At 34.4% G+C, this 24,670-nt stretch overlaps 2 protein-coding genes across 2 annotated transcripts; one reads left to right on the top strand and one right to left on the bottom strand.

Annotated features, from left to right (window-relative positions):
• The first annotated feature begins 608 nt into the window (after positions 1-608).
• LOC132730278 (uncharacterized) lies at positions 609-4,725 on the top strand. Its single transcript, XM_060716167.1, has 4 exons — positions 609-704; positions 2,721-2,780; positions 3,895-4,003; positions 4,499-4,725. Exons 1-4 carry the CDS (start codon positions 666-668, stop codon positions 4,699-4,701), a joined length of 411 nt encoding a protein of 136 aa, XP_060572150.1. The 5' UTR covers positions 609-665; the 3' UTR covers positions 4,702-4,725.
• A 1,545-nt stretch (positions 4,726-6,270) lies between these two features.
• LOC132730269 (guanine nucleotide-binding protein subunit alpha-14-like) lies at positions 6,271-24,449 on the bottom strand. Its single transcript, XM_060716154.1, has 8 exons — positions 24,305-24,449; positions 23,612-23,796; positions 22,210-22,361; positions 21,172-21,300; positions 20,259-20,400; positions 16,871-17,024; positions 8,723-8,830; positions 6,271-7,200 (listed from the first exon to the last, which is right to left on the bottom strand). The coding sequence occupies exons 1-8, from the start codon at positions 24,414-24,416 to the stop codon at positions 7,118-7,120; spliced, it is 1,065 nt and encodes a 354-aa protein (XP_060572137.1). The 5' UTR covers positions 24,417-24,449; the 3' UTR covers positions 6,271-7,117.
• Between the last annotated feature and the right edge of the window lie 221 nt (positions 24,450-24,670).

The raw sequence follows: 24,670 nt of genomic DNA, 5'->3' as shown, positions 1-24,670 counted from the left end.
CACGTTCTCTTAGTTGAGTGACTGACACTTCTCAATTATAGTTATCCTAAAGTGAACTCGCGTTTATATGTTTGTATGAATCACTGTACTTATAAATCCAATAATCGCATAATGCCCATAATCGGATAATTAATTTAATATCAAAAACGCATAATCGCCTAATATATTTAATCGCATAATCGCATAATTCACATAAACGCATAATTAAGGTAATCGCATAATTGACGTAATTACCATAATCGCATAATTCACATAATCGCATAATTAAATATAATCGCATAGTTCACATAATCGCTTAATTTATTCAATCGTATAATCGCATAATTAATTTAATGCATAATTGACGTAATTCCAATAATCATTATTCACATAATCGCATAATTCACATAATCGCATAATTAACATAATGTACCTAATTTACATTATCGCATAATTTATATAATGCACATAAGCATGTAATTCACATATAATGCATAATTCATATAATTCACAAAATATTTATAAATCACATAATTCATATTTTTATAATTACGTAATTCACATAATTCTATATCACATACGTATAAGCTTCTACATATAAATAATCTATATTGTTTGTATATATTTTAGAAGTTGTGAACATAAATATCCTGACTGTTGTGACTTGTACAATCTATTACAAAAAAATGGCTCAAGTTCTAAGTGCACTTGTACTGTTGATGCTGGTATGTTATGGAACTTTTTATATATTCATAAGTGGATTGTCAAGTAAACTAGTTACGTAATAGAACGAGGCTATCTGTTCTGTAGGCGAGGGGCGTACCCTTGTGTATTAATCATATTGTCGAGTGTTTTGATGTTCTTTCTCTTTTGTATCATAGTCAAATATAACAAGAAAAATATTACATACATTCGTATGTAATATAGGTACGATTGCATACTACTTTTTGTGAAGACTTTATGTTTGCTGAATTAAAGGTGTAATGTTAAATGAAAAAACATGTCATGAGATATTTTATATCTTTAAAAATTTTCATGGAATGTAATTAATGTATCACCATATTAAAGTTGCATGCTTTCAGATGAGCAAAATGATTTCAAGGAAATCAAAATATGAAAAGAAAATTCACGGTCAATTGACTGCTTTGAAGCATAATCACAAAATAAAATTACAGGAAATTAAAAACATTTTTAATACACTTAAGGTAGAATTTCATTGTAAATCAAAGTCAAAGATTTGAGATATGATTATTTATTCATATTAACCTCATTATTGGTTATATATTGATAAAAAAATTCCCGAAAGACACAGTTTGTAAATATTTATTACAATATAATATGAAAAAGGTATACGCGCCGATATTAGCTATAATTAAAATTCCCGCGCTAAGTCGCCGTGGTGCTTGGTATAATCACTTGATACTGTAAATGGCAGCCATTTTACGATACGAATCCTCGGACAGTTTATTCTGCCGAAAAGATATGAAAAAATACTTGCAATTCAAAGTTTGCTGGCTACATAAAGATTATCGATTTACTCTTTGCACACTTTTTCTCTGCCCGAGTAAAATAATATTGACGTGTTTTCATTGGCTGAAACCATCACGTTACCAATACACATGTAGGTGTGAACTAATTTCGTGTTCATTAAAATTATTCCGTTAATAGACATATAACAATCTTTTTTACAAATGAATTGATAAAACAACAATCCCTTAAGCATTTAAGATAGATACAATCATTGGAAAAAAAATAAATGCATATAAATTGTAAATTTGTGTATGACAACTCAACCCCCAAAACAAAACATAATAGACTCAACCAAAACAAGCGCCTGCTTCTTCACCTTACTATGTAGTTGCATGACCATGATTAGCAATTTAGCGAACCAAATCTAAGAGATAAACCTATTGTAAAAATAATACTATGACCACAGCAGATTTCGTACAGAAAACACGTTCTCTGTTGTCACAATACGAAATCCCAAAAAAAAAGGTAACCAGTTAACGAGCATCTGAATATGATATTTTTTCTATCGCTTTCACTTTCTCAGCTGTCACAATTTGAGCCGCGTCATGACAAAACCAACATAAGGGGTTTGCGACCAGCATGGATCCAGACCATTCGCGCAGTCTGATTTGAATCCATGCTGTTCGCTTACAAACTCTATTACAAGTAGAGAAACCGAAAGTGAACAGCATGGATCCTGATCACTATTGAAAACGTGTCATAGTTGAAATTCACTGTGCGTTAACTAGAGTACAGGTATTAGTTACTCGCAGGTTTTACTGTCTGGCTAGAGCATACTCGTTGATTGGCTCATTGTTTCAGGGGTTTACATATTGCGACGACAGGGAAAGAGATATCAACACAAAAGTCGTATTAAGATGCTCGTACATTGGTTACTTTTTATGGGGTTTAATATTTTGACAACAGGGAACATGCTTTTATCTTTGTCTATGATTCAAAAGAGAGAAAAGACATCACAACACTAAAAGTCTTGGCAATCTGATTTATACTCGAGAACTACGCCCCCCCCCCCCCCCCCTCGTTAAATCAGACAGCCTCGTGTTTCGATGCTCCTTCTTTTAATTTGAAATAGTCTCGTGTTTCGGAGTATATTTGAATGTTTTGTTGTTCTTGTTGGGTTTTTTTAATTATTAATTCAACTTTACAAAAAATAATTTCGTCATATTTGATTGTACGTTTACAATTTGACGAATGGTATGTTGAAATTTCAGACGATTATCCCAACCGTGACAGCAAACGCAGATCAATGCGTGGGCAAATCGTTCTTTCAAGTAAGTTGGCATTCGATTCATTATGGCTTTTTTTCTCAAGATTTCTCAAGCTAGCGTGTCTTAAGATGGTTGTATGAATGCTGGTTGTATGATGTAACCTTTATTTCGAGATTGTAGCAACTAGGAGTAATTGCTCAGTATTTCTATGTTGATCAATAACAAACATACATGTACAGTAACGAGTGATTGAATTCTAGTAAATTTGTAATATATTGACCCTATAAATTAAATTGGCAAAGAATAGGATCTCTTCTTATAACATTTTATACCCTGTCAAACAAACTATCCGTAAACCCTATCAGAAATATTTTTGATTTTTCGTTGAAAATCGTATTCTAAATGATCATTTAATAATAATAATAATAATAATAATAATAATAATAATAATAATAATGAAAATAATAATAATAAGGTAACATATCTTATTTACAATATGGCCTTCAATTTAGCAAAATGAAGAAATCCACAAATATGTACACACATATAAAAATAAAAACTACAAACATTTAAATCGACAGACATATGAATTCATCCGATTTATTAAAATTCTTTATGAAGAAAATGTTTTTTTCATATTTCTCTTAAAACAAATAGAGACGAAGATTTTTGATACATAAATGCAAATCTTTTCATACTTGCATTATTTCTAAATGTTCTTTTAGCATATTTTGTTTTAGGTCTTACATGAAATTATGTTTCTAATAGTAGTTGATTTACGTATACTGTATACATATGTTTCATTTTTCGAGAACACTAGGATATCAGAAATGTAGGAATTGTATTGATTTAAAGAAGTATTACTGTAATGCTTTCCCGCCAAAAGTTTCTAACATCAGCCAATATCGTAATACATCGGTCATTTTCGGAAGGTTATTTTTCACAATCTTCTTTATTCAATAATTTTTAACCATTTATCATAACCCGAATTTAGTAAAAAGCGTTAAGGATGAGTGAGCAAATAATTGAATGCCCAATATTTCGAGGAAAAAAACACGTTCCGGAAATAACCGATTTGCTACGATATTGGACAATTTTAGAAACGTTTGACGGTAAAGTGACGGAAATGTAAGGTAAATGTTGGTATTAAAAAATCTTATTTTTATTTTACCTTCTGCCTTGTGGAGATGGTGGTAGATGTGTATGCCCGAACCTGAATAAAATCACCGAACTTAATCCTAGTAAAATAAGGGTGTGCTCGGTTGACACAAAATTCGTCTGCAAAAGTAAGTAATACGCGTTTCAATTACTCATTTTCATATACAACATATTATCATAGCAACGTATTGCGGCTAGAGCTCATAACATAATTTCAAGTAACCAAGAAAAAGAGGTTACCACCACGTTTTAATGTATGCTACATGTGGACGCATAACAGCAATACACTTCTTGCTAGGGTCTAAACATTTTTTTTTGTTATTCTTATATCATTTTGAGTCGCATGGAGTCGAGGTCGCACGCGAACAGGCGAACAATCGGCGCTATTATCATTTAAGCGTTTGTGTGACCAAGAACAGAAGACTCATTGCAGCTTATATATACTTTAGACATACATTTGCCCATTTAATCAGTTATAAATACATCTGCAGAAATAATTGAAAATATTTGTGTCGGGTTTGTTGGCATACCAATCTTAAAGAGGTATTTATCCATGCAGTAATTTAGTTCTTATAATTCAATATTTCGGTTTAATTACAACAAATTACTTACTTCATTTTCAGGGACAGAATGTTTAAATGTAAGCGGCAGATTTGTAGACCCTAAAAAGACGGCAAACGGTGGTTATCTGCATTGTAATGATGACACAGAATGGAAACCATTTCAAGTGCACGTTAAATTTGTGTTGCCCCGTGTATCAGGGAAAGTTTTCTCGAAAATAATAACTGAAACTTCTCTCATATCCAATAAACTGACCGGAATGTAACAAAAACTCTAAATAAAATACTGTACAAGCATTATTTTATATTTTGTTGTTTTCTCTCTATTTTATCGCCAAATCAGCGTTGTTTGTGCCGTGTGGAGGCCGTAAAAATTCGCCCTGTACATTCAATCAATGGTGTTATATTTCCGACCCTTAAGGATCGTTTAGCACCACATTATTGTTGCATGCTTGTGGTGTTCTATTAGTTGTTTCTATTCGGCTATTTTCAAGTTGGATGGTCCCGGTATTCCTCACTAGAATACTGTTTAGTCACCCTTAGGACATGGACCTGCTTTTTAAATTTGTCTTTTGGCAGATTATCTCGGGTTATCTGTGATATGCAGGCCTCATAACCTCTGATCCCTCTTCAACATTCCATCTTATTTAGTTTCGCCCATTGTTTCCTCGATTAGGGCACATGCTTTTTTTTAGTCTGGGATGTTTTAAAATTCAAAATTTCTTTAATGTATTCGGAACGCCTGGCCTAATGCACCGTGAAGCTGAAACGGCTAAAGTTGTTTGCACAAGTTCCGGATAGCAACTATAACACTGTGACGTAGCGCGTATACACGAGCTGATTATATACATGTATAGTCTTCATTTGCATGCTAAAATTTGTATACTTAATTTGTAACTTCAGTGTTACCGTGTGGTTTTCCATTTAAACTCCTAATTTAATTATGAACAATATTTGATGAGATTTACAACGATACTGTTAAAAAGCTTAATGAAACTGCAGAATGCTTGGTTTTTAGGCCGACGGATTTTTTTTACATATTTATCTATTAAATGCAGCTTTAAAACTTTATTTGTCATTGCAAATGAAGGTGCACATACTGAAGTTTTCGGGAGCTTTCATGTGGACATATAAATTTATAAGGCAGAACATTAAAACTCCCGTGAACGTCCTTAAGGAAATGCGAACATATAAAAGCAAACGAAATAAATATTTAGATAGTTAAATATTAAATAATTTACTTAAATCTCATCTAAAGGTATAATACTTTTAGTGCTGACATATATTAAAGTTTACGAACATTTTTACTGAATATTTTTAATTTGCGTAACAGAATGCACAAACTATAGCTGCACAAACTTTTACTGGGCAAGTTGATTTGGTTCTTTCTTTAAAGGAACTCCACTGAGGTCTTATAGCCAAAATAATAAAATTGGAAATTCTTACATCAATCATCTAGTGCACTTAAACCTGAAACTATGCAATAGATAATAAGGGAATATACTCAGCACTAAATAAATAATCAACTTTTTATGCGTTCTTCCGCCCGATTTGAGTAAAAAGCGTTGCAACGCTTTTCATTTTGGGGTCAATTTGCGCAATAACATTGATTATACCAGGCAAGCGGAAGGGAACAAATGATCTAAAATTTTGCACACGAATTATCGGTCAAGACCTTCATGCAGCAATATAAAAGTCCTGAAAATTTTTTTTTCGGTTCCTTCATGTCAAAAAAACCTAAGTAGAGTCCCTTTAAAGAAATGTCAGTTTTTTTAATGACATTATTCACTATCCATTCTGTGTTTATCTTAAGTCTGTATAGTGGAAAATATAACATAAATTTTCTGTGTGTACTCAAAAGATATTAATTTTTATATTCTTAAGATACTGTGTAACATGTATCAGTAGTTTAAAGAATCAAACTTGAGCATTATAGATCTTTAATTATAAAAATACCAAACTGTTTGACTGGTTTCAGTTCCTAGAAACTGTCTTTCCAACTAAAAGTAACAAAATGAAGTAGGTTTCTCAAAAAGTAGGACAGTTACCTATTGTTTTACAATAATTTGTTCCCTTTACCACGCAACCATCCTTTTTAATTAAAAGATTCTCAGCGAAAGTCTGTAATTGCCTCTGCTGTTGGAAAACATATTGCACTTCTCCCATAATTGTCTTTAAATGATCACTGCACATATGCAAACAAAACAAATTCGAACAACACAAATCTTTAACACAATGTATTCTAAGGGGCTATCAAAATATTCTTTAGTAAACACTTTTGTATCATACTAGACACCCTATTTAGCTAAATAAGATTCTTGTCGGGTACCAATATTAGACACTCAATAGCTAAATCAGTTTCTTGTAGGGTATCAAGCAATAGCAATAAACCTATACTGTCTTTAAGCAGACGAAAATCTTCCTAGTGTACTTTGGTTCCCAGTGTCCTTTGGTTCCCAGTGTACTTTGGCTCCCAGGGCACATTTGTGCCCAGTGTAAATTGGTTCCCAGTGTACTTTCTATCCCGGTGTCATTTGGTTCCCAGTACACAGTGTCCTTTGGTTCCCAGTGTCCTTTGGTTTCCAATGTTCTTTGGTTTCCAATGTTCTTTGGTTTCCAATATCCTTTGGTTCCCAGTGTCCTTTGGTTTATTAATTGAATTACTTTATTCTTTTCAAGTGATCACAGTAATTTGTGTTTCTTTATATTTGATTGTACTGTGTATTGAATAATGTTATCAAACACACGTTTCATCCCCGGTGTATCTGTAAAAGAAAACAATCGAGATCATGGTTCCTTTTGAAGCGTGAATCAAACTTGAATAAATTAACGCAAACTAGTCAAATCGGCCCCAAGTCAGATCGGCCCCAAGTCAGATCGGCCCCAAAATTAGTCAATTCGGCCTCAAAATTAGTCAAATCGGCCACACAACAATTTTAAAAAGTCAAATCGGCCCCAAAACTAGTCAAATCGGCCCCAAAACTAGTCAAATAGGCCTCACAGTCCTATTTTGGTTAAAATAATGTTATTCGCCAAAAATTACAAGGTTATTTACTGAGAATTGTACTTTAACATAAATGTACCAATTAAAAATAATTCATTACAAAATTGAGACAGTTTTGATGCTAGTGATAATTGTTATTAATGTAATTATGCAGGTGTGCTATAGTTGTTGATTGATTTCTACATTGAATTGCAATTAAATGTATGAACATTTAAAGGTCGGTCTACGTTTTGAAGATAAATAATTATGTGAAAAACAAACAATTATCACGTGTCTTTAATTAATTCAGTCATTGTCTCAAATAATCATGCATTGAATTCGGCTTTTTTAACAAACAATTTTGCGTGAAGTGAATTTAATCAGTTATGTATAAAAAGGTTGATTTAAATTAACATATCAATGTTGCAATAAGTGTAATTTTGTTGTTGTTGGCAGTGGTGGTGGTTTTTTTTTATCGTGAATACATGATTAGTTATCACAATTAAGCCAGCTCAAGTGAGCTGAATATCAGAAAAAAATCAAAGTTGTGTCCACTACTAAACACACGTTTGTTTGACATTTCTAAAGGATTAAATAAATATGGATTTCTGAGTAAACTAATGAGTTATGCCAACATCGTATTGAATGGGATAGGCACTAGACTATTAGAATATTAATAATAAATTACATGTATAATATTATTAACTAAATATGTAAGTGATTTTAAACAATATAATAATAACAAGAAACATGTCATTCTATAAGAACACATTAAATTGCAAAAAAACTGATCAAACAGCAAAATATATACATTGTCCATCAATGTTAATAAACTGAACAGATTTTTAAAAAGATCACTTAAAGATTGTGCTAGATTATAAACAAAAAACAGAATGTAAAAGATCGTATTACACTGAAAAGAACAAAGAACATGGTAAATGATTACGTAAAAAGATATGTAAGATAACATATAACATTGTAAGTAAACATATTATCATTGTAAAAGACATCATGTGGCGTAGGGAAGTTTGTAACTTTTGTAAAATTGGTAATTACTAACATATATATAACATTGTAAGTTAACATATTATCATCATAAAAGACATCATGTGGTGTAGGGAAGTTGGTCACTTTTGGAAAATTGGTAATTACCAACAAGTTATCTATAAAAGCCAATGCGGATGTGACCAACCAAAGTAACAAACATACATATTATTAAAAGCGGTTAAATCAAATTTTAAATATGCCAGGATAAACTTGATCAAATAAAGATATTAACATCAAAAGTTATGATGGTGACCTACCGATGGCGCATGTGAAATGGGGAAATATTGGTCTATTTTCCTCGGCTTGTACTGCAAGGAACAAATTCTTCATGAAATGACAACCAGCTTCTACATCATGTTCGGGCCCTGTTTCAAATATATACATATCAATATATATAAGGAACATGTTAACTTTATTACCGCCAATTAAATTTATATCATTAATTCACTGCCAGATTGTACCTATAAAGCTAAATGTCCCTAATATTAAATTTACAGTACAAACTACCAATATTATGTTTGCCGATAATGCTAACCGTCCGCAATAAATATTTACCGTATAAAGTACAATGTGCCAATATTGTGTTTGACGCATTTATTTTCGTGACGCTACGTCATTTGTTTACATGTTTAACATTGTTTGTTCAAATTTAAGCTAAAGATATTCTAAGAAAGCATTGAAAGCACTACACTAAATATTGAAAATATGGGGTTTGTTAATTCTTAAATATTGTTATAACATATCGACATGTTTATATTAACCAGCTGTTAACTGCGACAACTACTACAGAGTCTGAACCACCAAAAACTCAATTGAAGCTTGTATGGAGAAATAACACACAACCATTAGATTTATATTTGGGCTTTATTTGAAAAATAATATATCCCAAACAGTGATTTTATCGCTCAATAACACCACTGTTTGAAGTTCGGATGCGAGGAATTACATCACGAGGGCGTAGCCCGAGTGATATAATGATGCGCATCCGAACGACAAACAGTGATGTTATTGAGCGATAAAATCACTGTTTGGATATATTATTTCGATTCTAACACGACATCAACAAATAAATGCTGCCGTAACTGATATTAAGCTAAATTGTTCCTAATTTGTTTCCTTACTTATTTTCAGCGCGTAGCATTTTTTAAGTGGTTAGGCCTACGTCACATGTATGATGAGTACGTCAGATGTTTAAATATAGAACATCAACAGTGACTTTGTTGCATAATAACACACACATTCGGTTCGGGAAAAGTGCGGGTCGTGTTAGAATAAGCCATAAGAATATTATGAACAAGAATGTGGTAATTTTTCGACATACATGTATAGCCTAAATTCAACAACATTTATTTTTTTTATAGAAGAAAGTCGTTGTACATATGTTTAAGTATTAATTAATTGTTTATTCTCTAAAGTATAACAATCAATTATATGTTAGCTATGTAGCAATGGTTTTTATATGCCCGAAAAAAATTTCGGGCATATAAAGTTATACCCCCTGGCGACCGTCCGTCTGTCTGTCCGTCCGTCCGTTAGCAATTTGGTTTCCGGAGCATAACTTAAGTTCTATTTGGCCCCCAATATTCAAATTTCATAGAATGATTGTCCATATTGGGTGGAAGACCCCTATTGATTTTGGGGTCACAAGGTCAAAAGTCAAGGTCACTATGACCTTAAAACTGAAAACAGTTTCCGGAGCATAACTTAAGTCCCATTTGCCCCCCAGTGTTCAAACTTCATAGGATGATTGTCCATATTGGGTAGAAGAACCCTATTTATTTTGGGGTCACAAGGTCAAAGGTCAAGGTCACTATGACCTTAAAACTGCTAACAGTTTCCGGAGCATAACTTAAGTCCCATTTGCCCCACAGTGTTCAAATTTCACAGGATGATTGTCCATATTGGGTAGAAGACCCCAATTGATTTTTGGGTCACAAGGTCAAAGGTCAAGGTCACTATTACCTTAAAACTGAAAACAGTTTCGGGGGCATAACTTAAGTTCAATTTGGCCCACAGTGTTCAATCTTCATAGGATGATGTCCATATTGGGTAGAAGACCCCCATTGATTTTGAGGTCACAAGGTCAAAGGTCAAGGTCACTATTACTTTAAAACTGAAAACAGTTTCCGGAGCATAACTTAAGTTTCATTTGGTTCACAGTGTTCTATTCTTCCTAGGGTTATTGTCCATATTGGGTAGAAGACCCATATTGGTTTTGGGGTCACAAGGTCAAAGGTCAAGGTCACTATTACCTTAAAACTGAAAACAGTTTCCGGAGCATAACTTAAGTTCTATTTGGCCCACAGTGTTCAAATTTTATAGGATGATTGTCTATATTGGGCAGAAGACCCCTCTTGATTTTGGGGTCACAAGGTCAAAGGTCAAGGTCACTATTACTTTGATATTGAAAACAGTTTCTTGAGCATAACTTAAGTTCCATTAGGCCCACAATATTCAAATTTCATAGGATGATTGTCCATATTAGGTAGAAGACCCCAATTGATTTTTGGGTCACAAGGTCAAAGGTCAAGGTCACTATTACCTTAAAACTGAAAACAGTTTCGGGGGCATAACTTAAGTTCCATTTCGACCACAATATTCAAACTTCATAGGAGGATTGTTATTTGAAGGAGGTAATACTTTATTTAATTCCAATGTCTTACAAATACTTTATCTTTGCTATAAACAAGAGGGCCATGATGGCCCTGAGGTCGCTCACCTGTATATAGGCCCCCCAAACCCCCACCCCCCAACGTTGCAGGGCCAATTTAACCCAAGGGCTTTTATTTGCACAAACTTGGTAGACACCCATAAGAAGATGTTTCATGCTAAACATCTAAGCTCTAGCTCATTGGGCTTTTTAAAAGAAGATTTTTTTTAAGTTTTTACTATACACATATAGTTAAAAACAATGACACCCCTGGGGCCGGGCCAGTTTTGATCCCAGGGCTTTTATTTGAACAAACTTTGTAGACATTACTAGAAGATGTTTCATGCTTAATATCTAAACTCTAGCTATTTGGGTTTTTTCAAAGAAGATTTTAAGTTTTTGCTATACACATATAAAGAAAATCAATGACCCCTGGGGCGGGGCCAATTTTGACCCCAGGTCTTTTATTTCAACAAACTTTGTAGACACTCACTAAAAGATGTTTCATGCTTAATATCTTAACTCTAGCTATTTGGGTTTTTTTCTAAGAAGATTTTTTAAGTTTTTGCTATACACATATTAGGAAAATCAATGACCCCCGGGGCGGTGCCGATTTTGACCCCAGGGCTTTTATTTGAACAAACTTGGTAGACACCTATTAGAACATGTTTCATGCTAAATATCTTAGCTCTAACTCTTTTGGTTCTTTAAAAGAAGATTTTTTAAGTTTTTACTATATGCATATAGGGAAAATCAATGACCCCCTGGGGCGGGGCCAATTTTGACCCCAGGGCTTTTATTTGAACAAACTTGGTAGACACCTATTAGAACATGTTTGATGCTCAATATCTTAGCCATAGCTCTTTGAGTTCTTTAAAAGAAGATTTTTTAAGTTTTTACTATATGCATATAGGGAAAATCAATGACCCCCTGGGGCGGGGCCAATTTTGACCCCAGGGCTTTTATTTGAACAAACTTGGTAGACACCTATTAGAACATGTTTGATGCTCAATATCTTAGCCATAGCTCTTTGGGTTCTTTAAAAGAAGATTTTTTAAGTTTTTACTATATGCAAATAGGGAAAATCAATGACCCCCGGGGCTGGGCCAATTTTGACCCCAGGGCTTTTATTTGAACAAACTTGGTAGACACTCACTAGAAGATGTTTCATGCCAAATATCTTAGCTCTAGCTCTTATGGTTTTTTAAAAGAAGATATTTAAAGTTTTTTCTTTCGGTTGCCATGGCAACCAGAGTTCTGCATGGAATTAAATTCTTTGAACAATTTTTAAAGGTGACCACCAAAGGAACATTCCTGTGAAGTTTGGATGAAATTGGCTTGGTGGTTTATGAGGAGATGTCATTTAAAGTAAAAGTTTACGGACGGACGGACGCCGGACGACGGCCGGACGCCGGACGAAAAGCGATCACAAAAGCTCACCCTGTCACTTTGTGACAGGTGAGCTAAAAATAAGCACTTTCGGGCATATAATGCTCCGCCTAGAGGTGCTCTTGTTTGTTTTTTCATTCAACAATGACTGCTACATGTGCTACAATGAGAAGTCATGAACAATAATTACATGGTTTAAAGAGACTACACTGAGGTTTTTTTTTACATACCGGGACTGGAAAATAATAGTTTTCATGATTAATGTTCTATTTAATAAAGGTCTAGACCAATAACAAATGTACAAACTTTCTGATCATTCGCTCAATCTGATTTTCCAGAATAATTATCAAAATTATGAAAATAACTCAAAAGTGAAAAGTGTTGCAACGCTTTCACTCAGCGTTTCACTCAAATCGAGGTAATAATAGCACAAACATACTATTTTCAATTTATACTGAATATATTTCTTAACTATGTATCTTGTACTGATTGCTCTATTTTAAGTGACCAAGTTGATCTATGAAAGAGATTCATATTTTATTTTTTCAAGCTCTTGGGCCTCTGTGGAGTTCCTTTAAGATATTAAAATAGTAATCAGAAGAAAAAATCTCAATAATAACATCAATTATAATTGGCGGGGGTCAAGGGTGGATCAATACGTAATGCAATATGGTTAATAAACTTAACAAACGGGCACATATCTTATATATATACTGACCTCCAAAAAAGTTTCATATGTTACATATCAATTTAATCCAATTTCTAAGTGCTTTAACGTAGTTCTTCTTAGGTTTACCTTTCAATAATTGTGAAATGGTCCACCCAAATCCATGGGGAAGTTAAAGTCATGCATACATTTGTATTTGTAAATGATGAGCTTGACTTTAAGAATGTTTTTGCCAGTAACTATGGGGCCTTTTCTATCAGACGTACTGGCATCTTTAATTGACTCGTGCCCATTTTTGAATTTATGCATCCACCTTGAAACAGTTGCATGAGATACTTGAATGTTGCCATAATATTACCAATATCATTACAACAGATTTTCCTAAAGTTCTTAGCCCATATTACAGCCCTTTGCAATGAGTAGCATTTACCAGCCATACTTTACATGAAGTTAGTAGTGTTATGTATTTCTATTTATATTTAATATGAATAAAATACTAAATCGTTTGACTTACACAAACACAAGAATCACGTGCTAAATTAGACAAGAGGGCCATGATGGCCCTGAAATCGCTCACCTGTATATAGGCCCCCGGGGCGGGGCCAATTTTAACCCAGGGGCTTTTATTTGAACAAACTTGGTAGACACCCATTTGAAGATGTTTCATGATAAATATCTAAGCTCTAGCTCTAAGAAGATTTTTTAAGTTTTTACTATACACATATAGGGAAAAACAATGACCCCCCCCCCCTCTGGGCGGGGCCAATTTTGTCCCCAGGGCTTTTATTTGAACAAACTTGGTAGACACTCACTAGAAGATAATTCATGCTTAATATCTAAACTCTAGCTCTTTGGGTTTTTTAACAGAAGATTTTTTAAGTTTTTACTATATACATATAAGGAAAATCAATGATCCCCGGGGCGGGGCCAATTTTAACCCCAGGGCCCTTATTTGAACAAAAATGGTAGACACCCATTAGAAGATGTTTCATGCTAAATATCTTAGCTCTAGCTCTAAAGGTTTTTTAAAAGAAGATTTTTTAAGTTTTTACTTTATACATAAAGGGAAAAACAATGACCCCCCGGGGTGGGGCTAATTTTGACCCCAGGGCTTTTATTTGAACAAACTTGGTAGACACCCACTAGAAGATGTTTCATGCTTAATAGCTAAACTCTAGCTATTTGGGTTTTTTAAAAGAAGATTTTTTAAGTTTTTACTATATACTGTTTAATACAAATAAGGAAAATCAATGACCCCCCGGGCGGGGCCAATTTTGACCCCAGGGCTTTTATTTGAACAAACTTGGTAGACACCCACTAGAAGATGTTTCATGCTTAATAGCTAAGCTCTAGCTATTTGGGTTTTTTAAAAGAAGATTTTTTAAATTTTTACTTTATACTGTATAATACAAATAAGGAAAATCAATGACACCCAAGGCGGGGCCAATTTTATTCCCAGGGCCCTTATTTGAACAAAAATGGTAGACACCCATTAGAAGATGTTTCATGCTTAATAGCTAAACTCTAGCTATTTGGATTTTTTAAAAGAAGATTTTTTAAGTTTTTACTATATACTGTTTAATACAAATAAGGAAAATCAATGACACCCCCCGGCGGGGCCAATTTTGACCCCAGGGCATTTATTTGAACAAACTTGGTAGACACTGTCTTGATGATGTTTCATGCCAAATATTTAAGCTCTAGCTCTTACGGTTTTCCAAAAGAAGATACATGTATTTTAAGGTTTTTCTTTCGGTTGCCATGGCAACCAAAGCTCTGCTTGGAATTAAATTCTATGAACAATTTTTAAAGTTATCTACCAAAGGAACATTCCTGTGAAGTTTGGATGAAATTGGCTTAGTGGTTTATGAGGAGATGTCGTTTAAAGTAAAAGTTTACGGACGGATGGATGCCGGACGGAAAGCGATCAAAAAAGCTTACCATGTCACTTTGTGACACCAACATGAATGACATTTCATCATAGGTGGACATCCATTGTGTGCTCAGTAAACATTTACAGTTAACGTGAGGCGTCTGTGGCCTCTTTTCTAGTGGTCAAGATTGTTGACTCCAAACCACTTGTCTCTCGTCGCCATGGGGGTTCGAATCCTTCCAGTGACTTTTGTTTCTTTCAGTAATGGAAGCTTTTCAGCTTTCTAATGGAACATCGAAAGATTTATTCATGTCCACGTTAGTTCCTCTGGCTTAATGCACAGATGATCACCTGAGGTTTTTTTTTTGTTGTTGTTGTTTTCCCCTCTAAATCTATGCCTAATTCATCACATTTTGGTCATATCTCAGAGGTTGATCTACCTATCCAGTTTCCTGGATAACTGTTTGTTTGTTTGTTTTGGGTTTTACGTCACATCGACACAGTATAAGTCATATCGTGACGTTCCATCTTTACTTGTGGAGGAAGACCTCAGGTGCCCTTCCGTGCATATTTCAGGCACGAACCGGCACCTGAGTAGAACTACCGGGGTTCCGTAAGCTAGCTGGATAGCTTCCACACATGAAAGAATTCAAAGTCCCTGTCGGGATGCGAACCCACAGCGGTGAGGGTCAAGTGATTTGAAGTCAACGACCTTAACCACTCGGCCACGGACGCCCCCACTCCTGGATAACTAACCAGTAATAATAACCAATTACATTGCAAGTGATAGACAACTTATCCGGCATGATTCTTAATCAGCGGAAGAGGATATATTTCCATTAGAGTCAACGTCTGAGGAACCAGCGACCTCTTGATTACTAATCTGTTGCTCCGATCAAATGAGCTAAACGGGCGTATGCCACCTGAGGTCTTTCTTTTACAGTAAAATTTGAAAGTCGCCAATAACCTTTACAGTGTTGGTGTAACCTGGGACAGAAAGAGACACTTCTCTTCTGTCCCAGGTTTAACGTTATTTTAATGGTTATTTTCTTGCTTAACATAACACAGATAAGGATGACATGGAAACGTTGTTTAGGACCCATGGAAATGAGTGTCAACACATTTGATTGTGGTCTGTTTGAACCCACAGAAATGAGTGTCATTATATTTTGTTGGGGGTTCTGTTTGAGCCAATTGAAATGAGTGTCAAAATATTTTGTTGTGGGTTCTGTTTGAGCACTTCGAAATGAGTGTCAAAATTATGTGTTGGTGTTTCTTTTTGAGCCTTAGAAATGTGTGTCAAAAAACCCTGTTGGGGGTTCTGTTTGAGCCCATAGAAATGAGTGTCAAAATAACTTGTTGGTTGTTCTGTTTGAACCCATAGAAATGAGTGTCAAAATAATTTGGTGGGGTTTCTGTTTGAGCCCTTTGGAATAAGCTTCAAAATATTTGTTGGGGGTTCTGTTTGAGCCCTTAGAAAGGTTTGTCGAAAAAAACTGTTGGGGGTTCTGTTTGAACCAATAGAAATGAGTGTAAAAATGATTTGTTGGGGGTTCTGTTTGAGCCCTTAGAAATAAAAGTCAAAATGATTTGTTTCGGGTTTTGTTTGAGCCCTTAGGAATAAGCTTCAAAATATTTTGTTTGGGGTTCTGTTGGAGCCCTTAGAAACGAGTGTCAAAATATTTTGTTTAAACCCATAAAAATGAGTGTCATCACGATTTCTTGGTGGTTTTATTTGAACCAAGGGAAATGAGTCCTTTAGAGTTTTAAGGTAAGTAAAAGCGAATATAAATAATCTACAACTTTTTTTATATAAATTATCTTACCAATATATTCCGGAAAGTGGTCATGAAGGTTGTGCCTTTTAAGTTTTTCTTTGAAAAGGTCAATCTTGTTCAGAAACAAAACAACACTTGTTCTAGATACCCATGGGTGTAACACCACTAATTTAAACAAATCCACTGCCTCTACAACTTCATTCTGAAACATAGAAGTACACATTGCTTTTGGAATTGTCGCAAAACATCATAGCAATACTAGAGAGTCAAGCCTGTCTTCTACCATGAAGTTTAATAAACTTTGTCAAAGACCTAAAATGAGCCAGGTCATGACAAAACCAACATAATGGGTTTGCGACCAGCATGGATCCATACCAGCCTGCGCATCCGCACAGTCTGATCAGGATCCATGCTGTTTGCTTACCAACTCTATTACAAGTAGAGAAACTGATAGCGAACAGCATGGATCCTGATCAGACTGCACGGATGCGCAGGCTGGTCTGGATCCATGCTGGTAGCAAACTCATTATTTTGGTTTTGTTATGACAGGGCTCAAATATTTTCTTTCTTTTTTGTTCAAAATATCAAAAAAGATCTTATTAAGATGGAAACATAGTCTTTGCTGGATTATCAAGAACAAGACAATCAATTCATAATTAACACAATTAATGCCAATTATGTAATAAATCAAGTAAAAATTGACCTTGAAGGTCAATGTTTTTTTAATGAATCAATGCCAATTTCAGTCTGGTTATCTTGAAAGTCTTGTCCAAAGAACGTGTTTGTTAAACACAAATGCCCCCGGCTCCGATTCTTGTCAGTAGCAATATTTCAAAAAAAATGTTTACCCATTCACTCAGTTATGGACAGAAACATTGCCAAAAAATTGTAAACACAAGTTATATAGCTTGACAGAGTCATGGCATTTTGTAATTGTGAAATGTATAAGTTGCCAAAACATTGCTATCATACTTGTGAAGTGATAAATATTCAACTTTATCAAATATATATAAATGTAAGAAATCTATACTTGGCACCCTTGACCTTGACCCACTGACACCTATAGAATATCATGCAAGTTATCTTCCTACCAAATATGAAATACACCTGTCAATAAATAAAGGCTGTATGGGCAAAAATGTTAAAATCTATTTTGAGCATTGATGACCTTGATCAAACTGACCCCTAACTCAATCCAAAGAAAGAATACCATGCAAGTTATCTTCCAACCAAATATGAAATAAATCTGTCAATAAATAAAGGCTGTATGGGCAAAAGTATAAAAATCTATTTTAAGCACGTGTGACCTTGACCCAACTGACCCCTAACTCCTCCAAAGTAAGAATAACATGCAAGTTATCTTCCTACAAAATATGAAATATATCAGTCAATAAATAAAGGCTGTATGGGCAAAAGTGTAAAAATATATTTTTAGCACTAGTGACCTTGACACACTGATCCCTAACTCAATCAAAAGGATATATACCATGCAAGTTATCTTCCTACCAAACATGAAATGTATCTGTCAATAAATAAAGGCTTTATGAGCAAAAGTGTAAAAATCTATTTTTAGCACTGGTGACCTTGACCCAACTGACCACTAACTCCATCAAATTTTATGTTCCTATCAATTATAAATGACATCTGTCTATAGAATATGGTTAATACACCTGTAAAAATCTATTTTTAGCATTGGTGACCTTGACATTGGTGACATTGCCCTTGACTCAAATGACCCCTTACTATACCCAAAGAAGGAGGACCTCCCTTGGCATGTTTGTATTAAACATGAAAGACATCAACCAAAAAATAAAGGCTGTATAAGCAAAAATGTTTAAATTTATTTTTTAAACCAGTGACCTTGACCCTAGAGACCCCTCTCTCCACAAAAAATTAGAGGACCATTAAAGGTATCCACCTACCAAATATGCAAGATATCATTAAATAAATTAAGCAATTAAGAGAAATTTACGATAAAACTAACTTGCCGGAATAGGTTAACCAGACAAGGCCATATTTTCAAAGTGAAAAAAGGGAAATAACTGGGAAATATGGATGACACAGTTATATAACTTGGCAATATCATGTACTTTGTATTGATAAGTAAGTGTGGAAATTATGAAGCCATTCTAGGTTAACCTCGTACGGACAGACGGACTCTGACGGACAGACGGACGGACGTTTCAATTACTATATGCCCGGGGGCATAAAAATGAAAAACAATAACAGCCAATATTAAAAGTTTTTGGAGCGCAAGGTGGCAACGTGAACAATCAATATGGGTTTAGCAATCGCTAAAGTTTTTTCTTCAAAAAGTGGATCCATCTATTAGTACAATGGTAAAATCTTAAAGGTCAACAATATTGGAAAAATTGAAAAAAAATGTAATGTAGAAATGCTTTGTATGGAAATTTCAATGTTACACAGTCATGTGTTTTATAAGTCAAGGTCAAAATGTATTTATATTCTTTAAGGCATTGTCCTTAACATGCAGTTACGGGGCGTCCGTGGCCCAGTGGTTAAGGTCGTTGACTTCAAACCGCTTGCCCTTCACCATTGTGAGTTTGATTCCCAACAGGGACTTTGGATTCTTTTATGTGAGGAAACTATCCAGTTAGCTTACGGAACGTTGGTGGTTTTATTCAGGTGCCCGTTTGTGCCTGAAATAATGCACAGAAGGGCACATGAGGTCTTCCTCCACCAGTAAAGCTGGAACGTCGCCATATGACCTATAATGTGTCTTTGTGACGTAACACCCAGTTAAACAAACAATGATCACATCTGTCGCCTCATGATGGACAATTTCATGTTGGGACAAATTATGTGACAGACGGACAGTGCACAACTAGACTTAAAATTGATCATTCCTGTAAAGTTTGGATAAAATTACACCATTAGTTTATGAGGAGTAGTCCGGACAAGCTTTTGCGTATCTGGCAACACACAGAAAAAAACACCTTTTTATCAAAGGGCCATAACTCTGACAAAAATCATTGAACCGGAAAATGCTGACAATATGCACAACTAGACTTGGTACTGATCATTCCTGTAAAGTTTGGATGAAATTGCACCAGTAGTTTATGAGGAGTAGTCCGGACAAGTTTTGTGATAGACGGACGGACAGACGTACCAAAATTTGATGTTTATGAGGCAAATGAGCTCATAAACACCACCTGGACCAACGTCCATAAGCAAAATAAGCTCATAAAAACAAAAAAATATCTCTTAATTTGAATTTTATGAGTTTATGTTCTTTATTTAACTACGGAATGAAGCTCATAATAATCAAATGTTGGCTCGGACAGACAGACAGACGGACGGACAGACGGACAGACAGACGACGGAGAGATGTGATCCCTATATGTCGCCACTACTCCATAGAGGCGACACAAAAATGTAGAGCGTACATGGCACATAAAGAACATCCTATACTCACTTCAGAGTCTGAACCCTCCACTGTTTTCTCAAACACACTTATATCTGCTACATAAAATATCACATGAATAGTTTGAATAAACTGAAACAAAAGTTTTCTACAACGGAAAGTGTGCAAGTTGAAGCCTCCCATTTCTGTAATTCTACAATATAACAAAATAAATAATTAGACAGATAGATTTATGATTGGAGGTTTTGTTACAGTAATGGCAGAGTTCCCATTGCCGTTTAAAAACTTGAACCTTGATCATAATATATGCAGTCTATAAACAAAATTTGAAAAGCTTTCAATAATTCAAGAGTTACATAAAATGTTTTATCACATAAACTGCGGCGCAGGAATGTAATAAAGCCATTTAATAAAAACAATATTACACTAGTGTAATAACACTTTGACGTGACATCATTTGCATTATATACAAACATAGCGTTAAAGCGCGCTTATGTTAGCGTAACACTATGGGGCGTCATTTAAAAATTACTAATTTTAACAATTTACTGTTCCTATTTTATATATGTGATAAATAGAATATTATATTCGTGTAGATTCAATACTAAATTTATTGAACTTGTTGAATAAAACAATATTATGCTCGCAGAGGCTCGCATAATATGATTTTATTCAACTCATTCAATAAATTTAGTATTAAACTACACTCATTCAATATCCTCTATATCTTTTACTAAAAATTAACTTTGAATCTTGAATCTACAAAATTGGCCCATGACAAAAATGTTTATGTTGATTAACAACTACATGTACAAGTATACCTACTTCACAAACATTCATTACTCTGAAGGAAATATTTTAGAACATACACAATGTGACAATCTAAGGGAGGCAATCACACTAAAATGCAATTTAGAGTTACCAAACTTGAAGCTTCAATTGTACAAATATTACCTAAATTTACCTGAACAAATGGCGTTCCTGTTCAAAAACATATTCCTGTATACCAGTTGTTGGTATGAAAACTCTCACAATGTCTTGTTTAGATGGTGAGTAACCAGGTTCCAAAACTCTATCCATATCATTCAGAAAACTGTAAATGTAAATATTTGTATTCTTTAACAATAATTAATACAACTTCATTGTATGAGCCAGTTGAGTTTGATTCATGGATTTTGTCCAGCTTTGAATGTAAACAAATACTTTCCAAGATTAAAGTGACTCCACTGAGGTTTTTTGTCGAGACTGGACTGGAAATAATTTTTCAAGATTTTAATATCTGTTTTTCAAGAATAAATCTTTTTATTTCGAAAAATAATCCAAAATTGAAAAACGTTGCAACCCTTTACGTTAAAATCCTGCTACTCAATTCAGACTGAGAGTATAATTCTCAATTTATTTGGAGTATCTGCAAATCTTTATGTTGTATGTGACTCTATGTAAGATATTCAAATGTTATGGGTTTTTTTAGGATTTTGCACCTCAGTGGAGTTCCTTTAAATATAAAACATAAAATCTGAGCTATTAATAGTATAGAGCCTTGTCAGACTGTATGGATGTGAAAGCCTACATGTAGTTCTACACCACCAGGTAGCAAAGGCTAGTAACTTCTTTCTTCTCCTGCAGGTTTATTACATATATATGACAAAAACCTGGAAACAAAGTGATCCCTCAGAAGCATTAATCAGAACAAAATTACAAGAGAATTAAAGACTCGGTTTGATTGAGGCTGTACATGTAAACCAACATAGTGTGTTTGCGACCAGCATGGATCCACCCAGCCTGCATGTCCACCCAGTCTGATCAGGATCTATGTTGTTCGCTTACAAACCCTATTAGATCTACAAGTAGAGAAACTGATAGCGAACAGCATGGATCTTGATCAGACTTTGCGGATGCAAAGGCTGGTCTGGATCCATGCTGGTCACAAACGCACTATGTCGGTTTTGTCATGGCGCGGCTCATATATATATGCACATCCTGTCACCTTAATTTTACATACTATATAGCTGAGTCAGACACTGAAACGCTCCCACTTTCTAAACAAGTCTGTACACCTCTATCATTCCACAACAGTTTTATAGCATTGGCAAGTTCTTCTGATATTGTCTTCATATAAAATGTGTCCACAGAATGCACCCGCTTGGCCATCTCCTGTAATATGAGAGAGTTATAAACATGTACTTAATCAAACAAGAAATGCCACAATGCAACAAAACCAGGTTTTAAATGCTCATGCTTCACAGGAACTCAATTATCAATTGCCCTAAAGCATATTGTCAGCATTTTACAATTTGAATATATATCAATCTGATATTATTGCTTTAGTAGTTTCAAAATCAAAGAAAAGTTGCAGTCACAAAAGAGTACAAGTATCTTCTTTATGTGTAAAAGCTAGGGCTTTTGATGATGAGGCTTCTGTAAAAGTTTGAGGAGTGTTAGTATGGCACTGAAGTGTATTTCTCTGTTTAAAAAAGAAAAAAAAAACCCCAAAAAACAAAGGGCAAAAATTCCGCCCAAAATATTTGAATGATAGAACCCTGGCAATATGCGCCAGGACGCCTGATAACAAAGCTTCTATGAAAATTTAGTTAAAATTGCTTGAGGAATATAGTGGGAGATGAGAACGGAAGTGTATTTTTCTGTTTTACAAAAAAAGGACCAAAATTCTGCAAAATAAATCGAATCACAAAACACTGACAATATGCACCAGGACACATGATGAAAAAGCTGTGACAGTTTAGTCAAAATCACATCAGAGATGTAGTTGCAGCTGAGAACAGAAATGTTAGAATCACAAAACACCGTCCTTGAGAAATGTCATGAATGTAGGAGTTGTGCAAATGAAGGAACTGTTCATGCCACCATATCCCCATCTAATAACCAGATTTTTCCTTAAGAAAACCTGAATAATAAATATAAGTGAATTTATAAATAAATAATGACCATAATGTCTTTCATAATTCCTTTAAAAATTTGTATATATTTACTTAAAGAAAAGAAAAATCCTACCCGTGAGCACGGAAGGTGGTGGGGGGATGGGGTCTATAAACCAGAAATCTCACTACATTGTATTTTCATTTCTAACCATATTAATTCATCAGTGAGGCATCTACAGCTGAGTGGCTATGGTCATTGACTTCATACTTATTGCATCTCACCACTGTGGGTTTGAATCCCAACATGGACTTTGGATTCTTTCATGTGAGGAAGCTATCCAGCTAGCTTACGAATTGGCGTGGGTTCTACACAGGTGCATGTTCCTGTCTGAAATAATACACAGAAGAGCGCCCAAGGTCTTCCTCCAACAGTAAAGCTGAAACGTCACCATATGACCTATACTGTGTAGGTGTGACATTAAACCCAATGAAACAAACAAACAAAATTTCATTAGATTTTCTTACCAGGTTCTCATCATCTTGAAATTGTATGTTGAGTACCTTCATCGAATAGATCAATGCCTGAATGGTCTGTACAATGTCCTTATAAACATGACGTTTGAAATAGCCAACCTCATCATCTGAATATTCATCTCCATATATAATTTGTAACTGTCTAAAGAGTGTGGTTTTTCCACTACCAGTTTTTCCTGTAAAAGAAAGGAAAAATAAAATTAGATCTACAAAATGGATAGTATACTTATAAGTCATAAGTATGATATAATTGCACCTTCTGTCAATAACTATATTGATAAGATTACACATTTATATCTAAGACGAACTGTAGATAATATGACTCAACAGCATGTTCACTATTTTGACAATGAGGTCTGACATAATGTGTATGCTGATATTGTGAATATCATATAAGGGCAAATAACTGCATCAATCATTTGTCAATTTTTTTCAGTGATTACCTCCCTTTAACAAATAAAATTGAGACAATATAGTGCAAGGTTTGTTCTAGTAGTTTATACATTAGAAACAAGAAGCATCCTGTAGTTAAAGCAGCATGTCTTTAAAAGATAATGCTAAAAAATTGTACAGACTACATATATTTCACAGTCTCTCTTCAAATACATATTTTCTATCCATTTTATTATCTTTAAGTGTGTTACATTAAAGAGTAATTTATATACATGTTGATCGGGTATTTACCAAAAAATATAATTTCAATTTCCTTTCTTCTAGTCTTCCTGTCTCTTTCAAGTTGTTTTTCAATTTCTTTATGGGCGTCTGGTTTCCTGTTACAGCAACAATATTTACTCATAGTTAATTAGCTGATTAGTCTAAATAATTGTACAGCATGGTGGGATATTATGCTATGTTTGTGTATGGGCAATACCTCCGGTGGCTCCAATCTAGACTAAAGAAGCGAGAACAAACACATCATGTCAATATATTTAGATAAATTAGCTGTTCATAATGTATTCTATCTGAAGTATATCTTTATATCTTCATACTTCTGAAGTATATATTTGTTTTTTTTCCTTACATTTTAAATAGAGGGTGCGTTACGATACC

The sequence above is a fragment of the Ruditapes philippinarum genome, unplaced genomic scaffold, assembly GCF_026571515.1.
Source record: "Ruditapes philippinarum isolate M1 unplaced genomic scaffold, ASM2657151v2 ctg11094_1_1_1_1, whole genome shotgun sequence".
NCBI classification, from domain to species: domain Eukaryota; kingdom Metazoa; phylum Mollusca; class Bivalvia; order Venerida; family Veneridae; genus Ruditapes; species Ruditapes philippinarum.
Note: the sequence above shows the minus strand (reverse complement) of the source record. Positions and strands in the feature narration are given on the sequence as shown.

Excerpts from the sequence above, each read along its gene's own strand:
- LOC132730278 (XM_060716167.1), top strand. The coding sequence starts at position 666 with ATGGCTCAAGTTCTAAGTGCACTTGTACTGTTGATGCTG. Across the intron at positions 2,781-3,894 it reads TGGGCAAATCGTTCTTTCAA|CCTTGTGGAGATGGTGGTAG; the intron begins GTAAGTTGGCAT and ends TTTTACCTTCTG. Across the intron at positions 4,004-4,498 it reads CACAAAATTCGTCTGCAAAA|GGACAGAATGTTTAAATGTA; the intron begins GTAAGTAATACG and ends CTTCATTTTCAG.
- LOC132730269 (XM_060716154.1), bottom strand. The coding sequence starts at position 24,416 with ATGAGTAAATATTGTTGCTGTAACAGGAAACCAGACGCCCATAAAGAA. Across the intron at positions 17,025-20,258 it reads TGGAGGGTTCAGACTCTGAA|AATGAAGTTGTAGAGGCAGT; the intron begins GTGAGTATAGGA and ends TCTATGTTTCAG. Across the intron at positions 8,831-16,870 it reads CCACTTTCCGGAATATATTG|GGCCCGAACATGATGTAGAA; the intron begins GTAAGATAATTT and ends TATTTGAAACAG.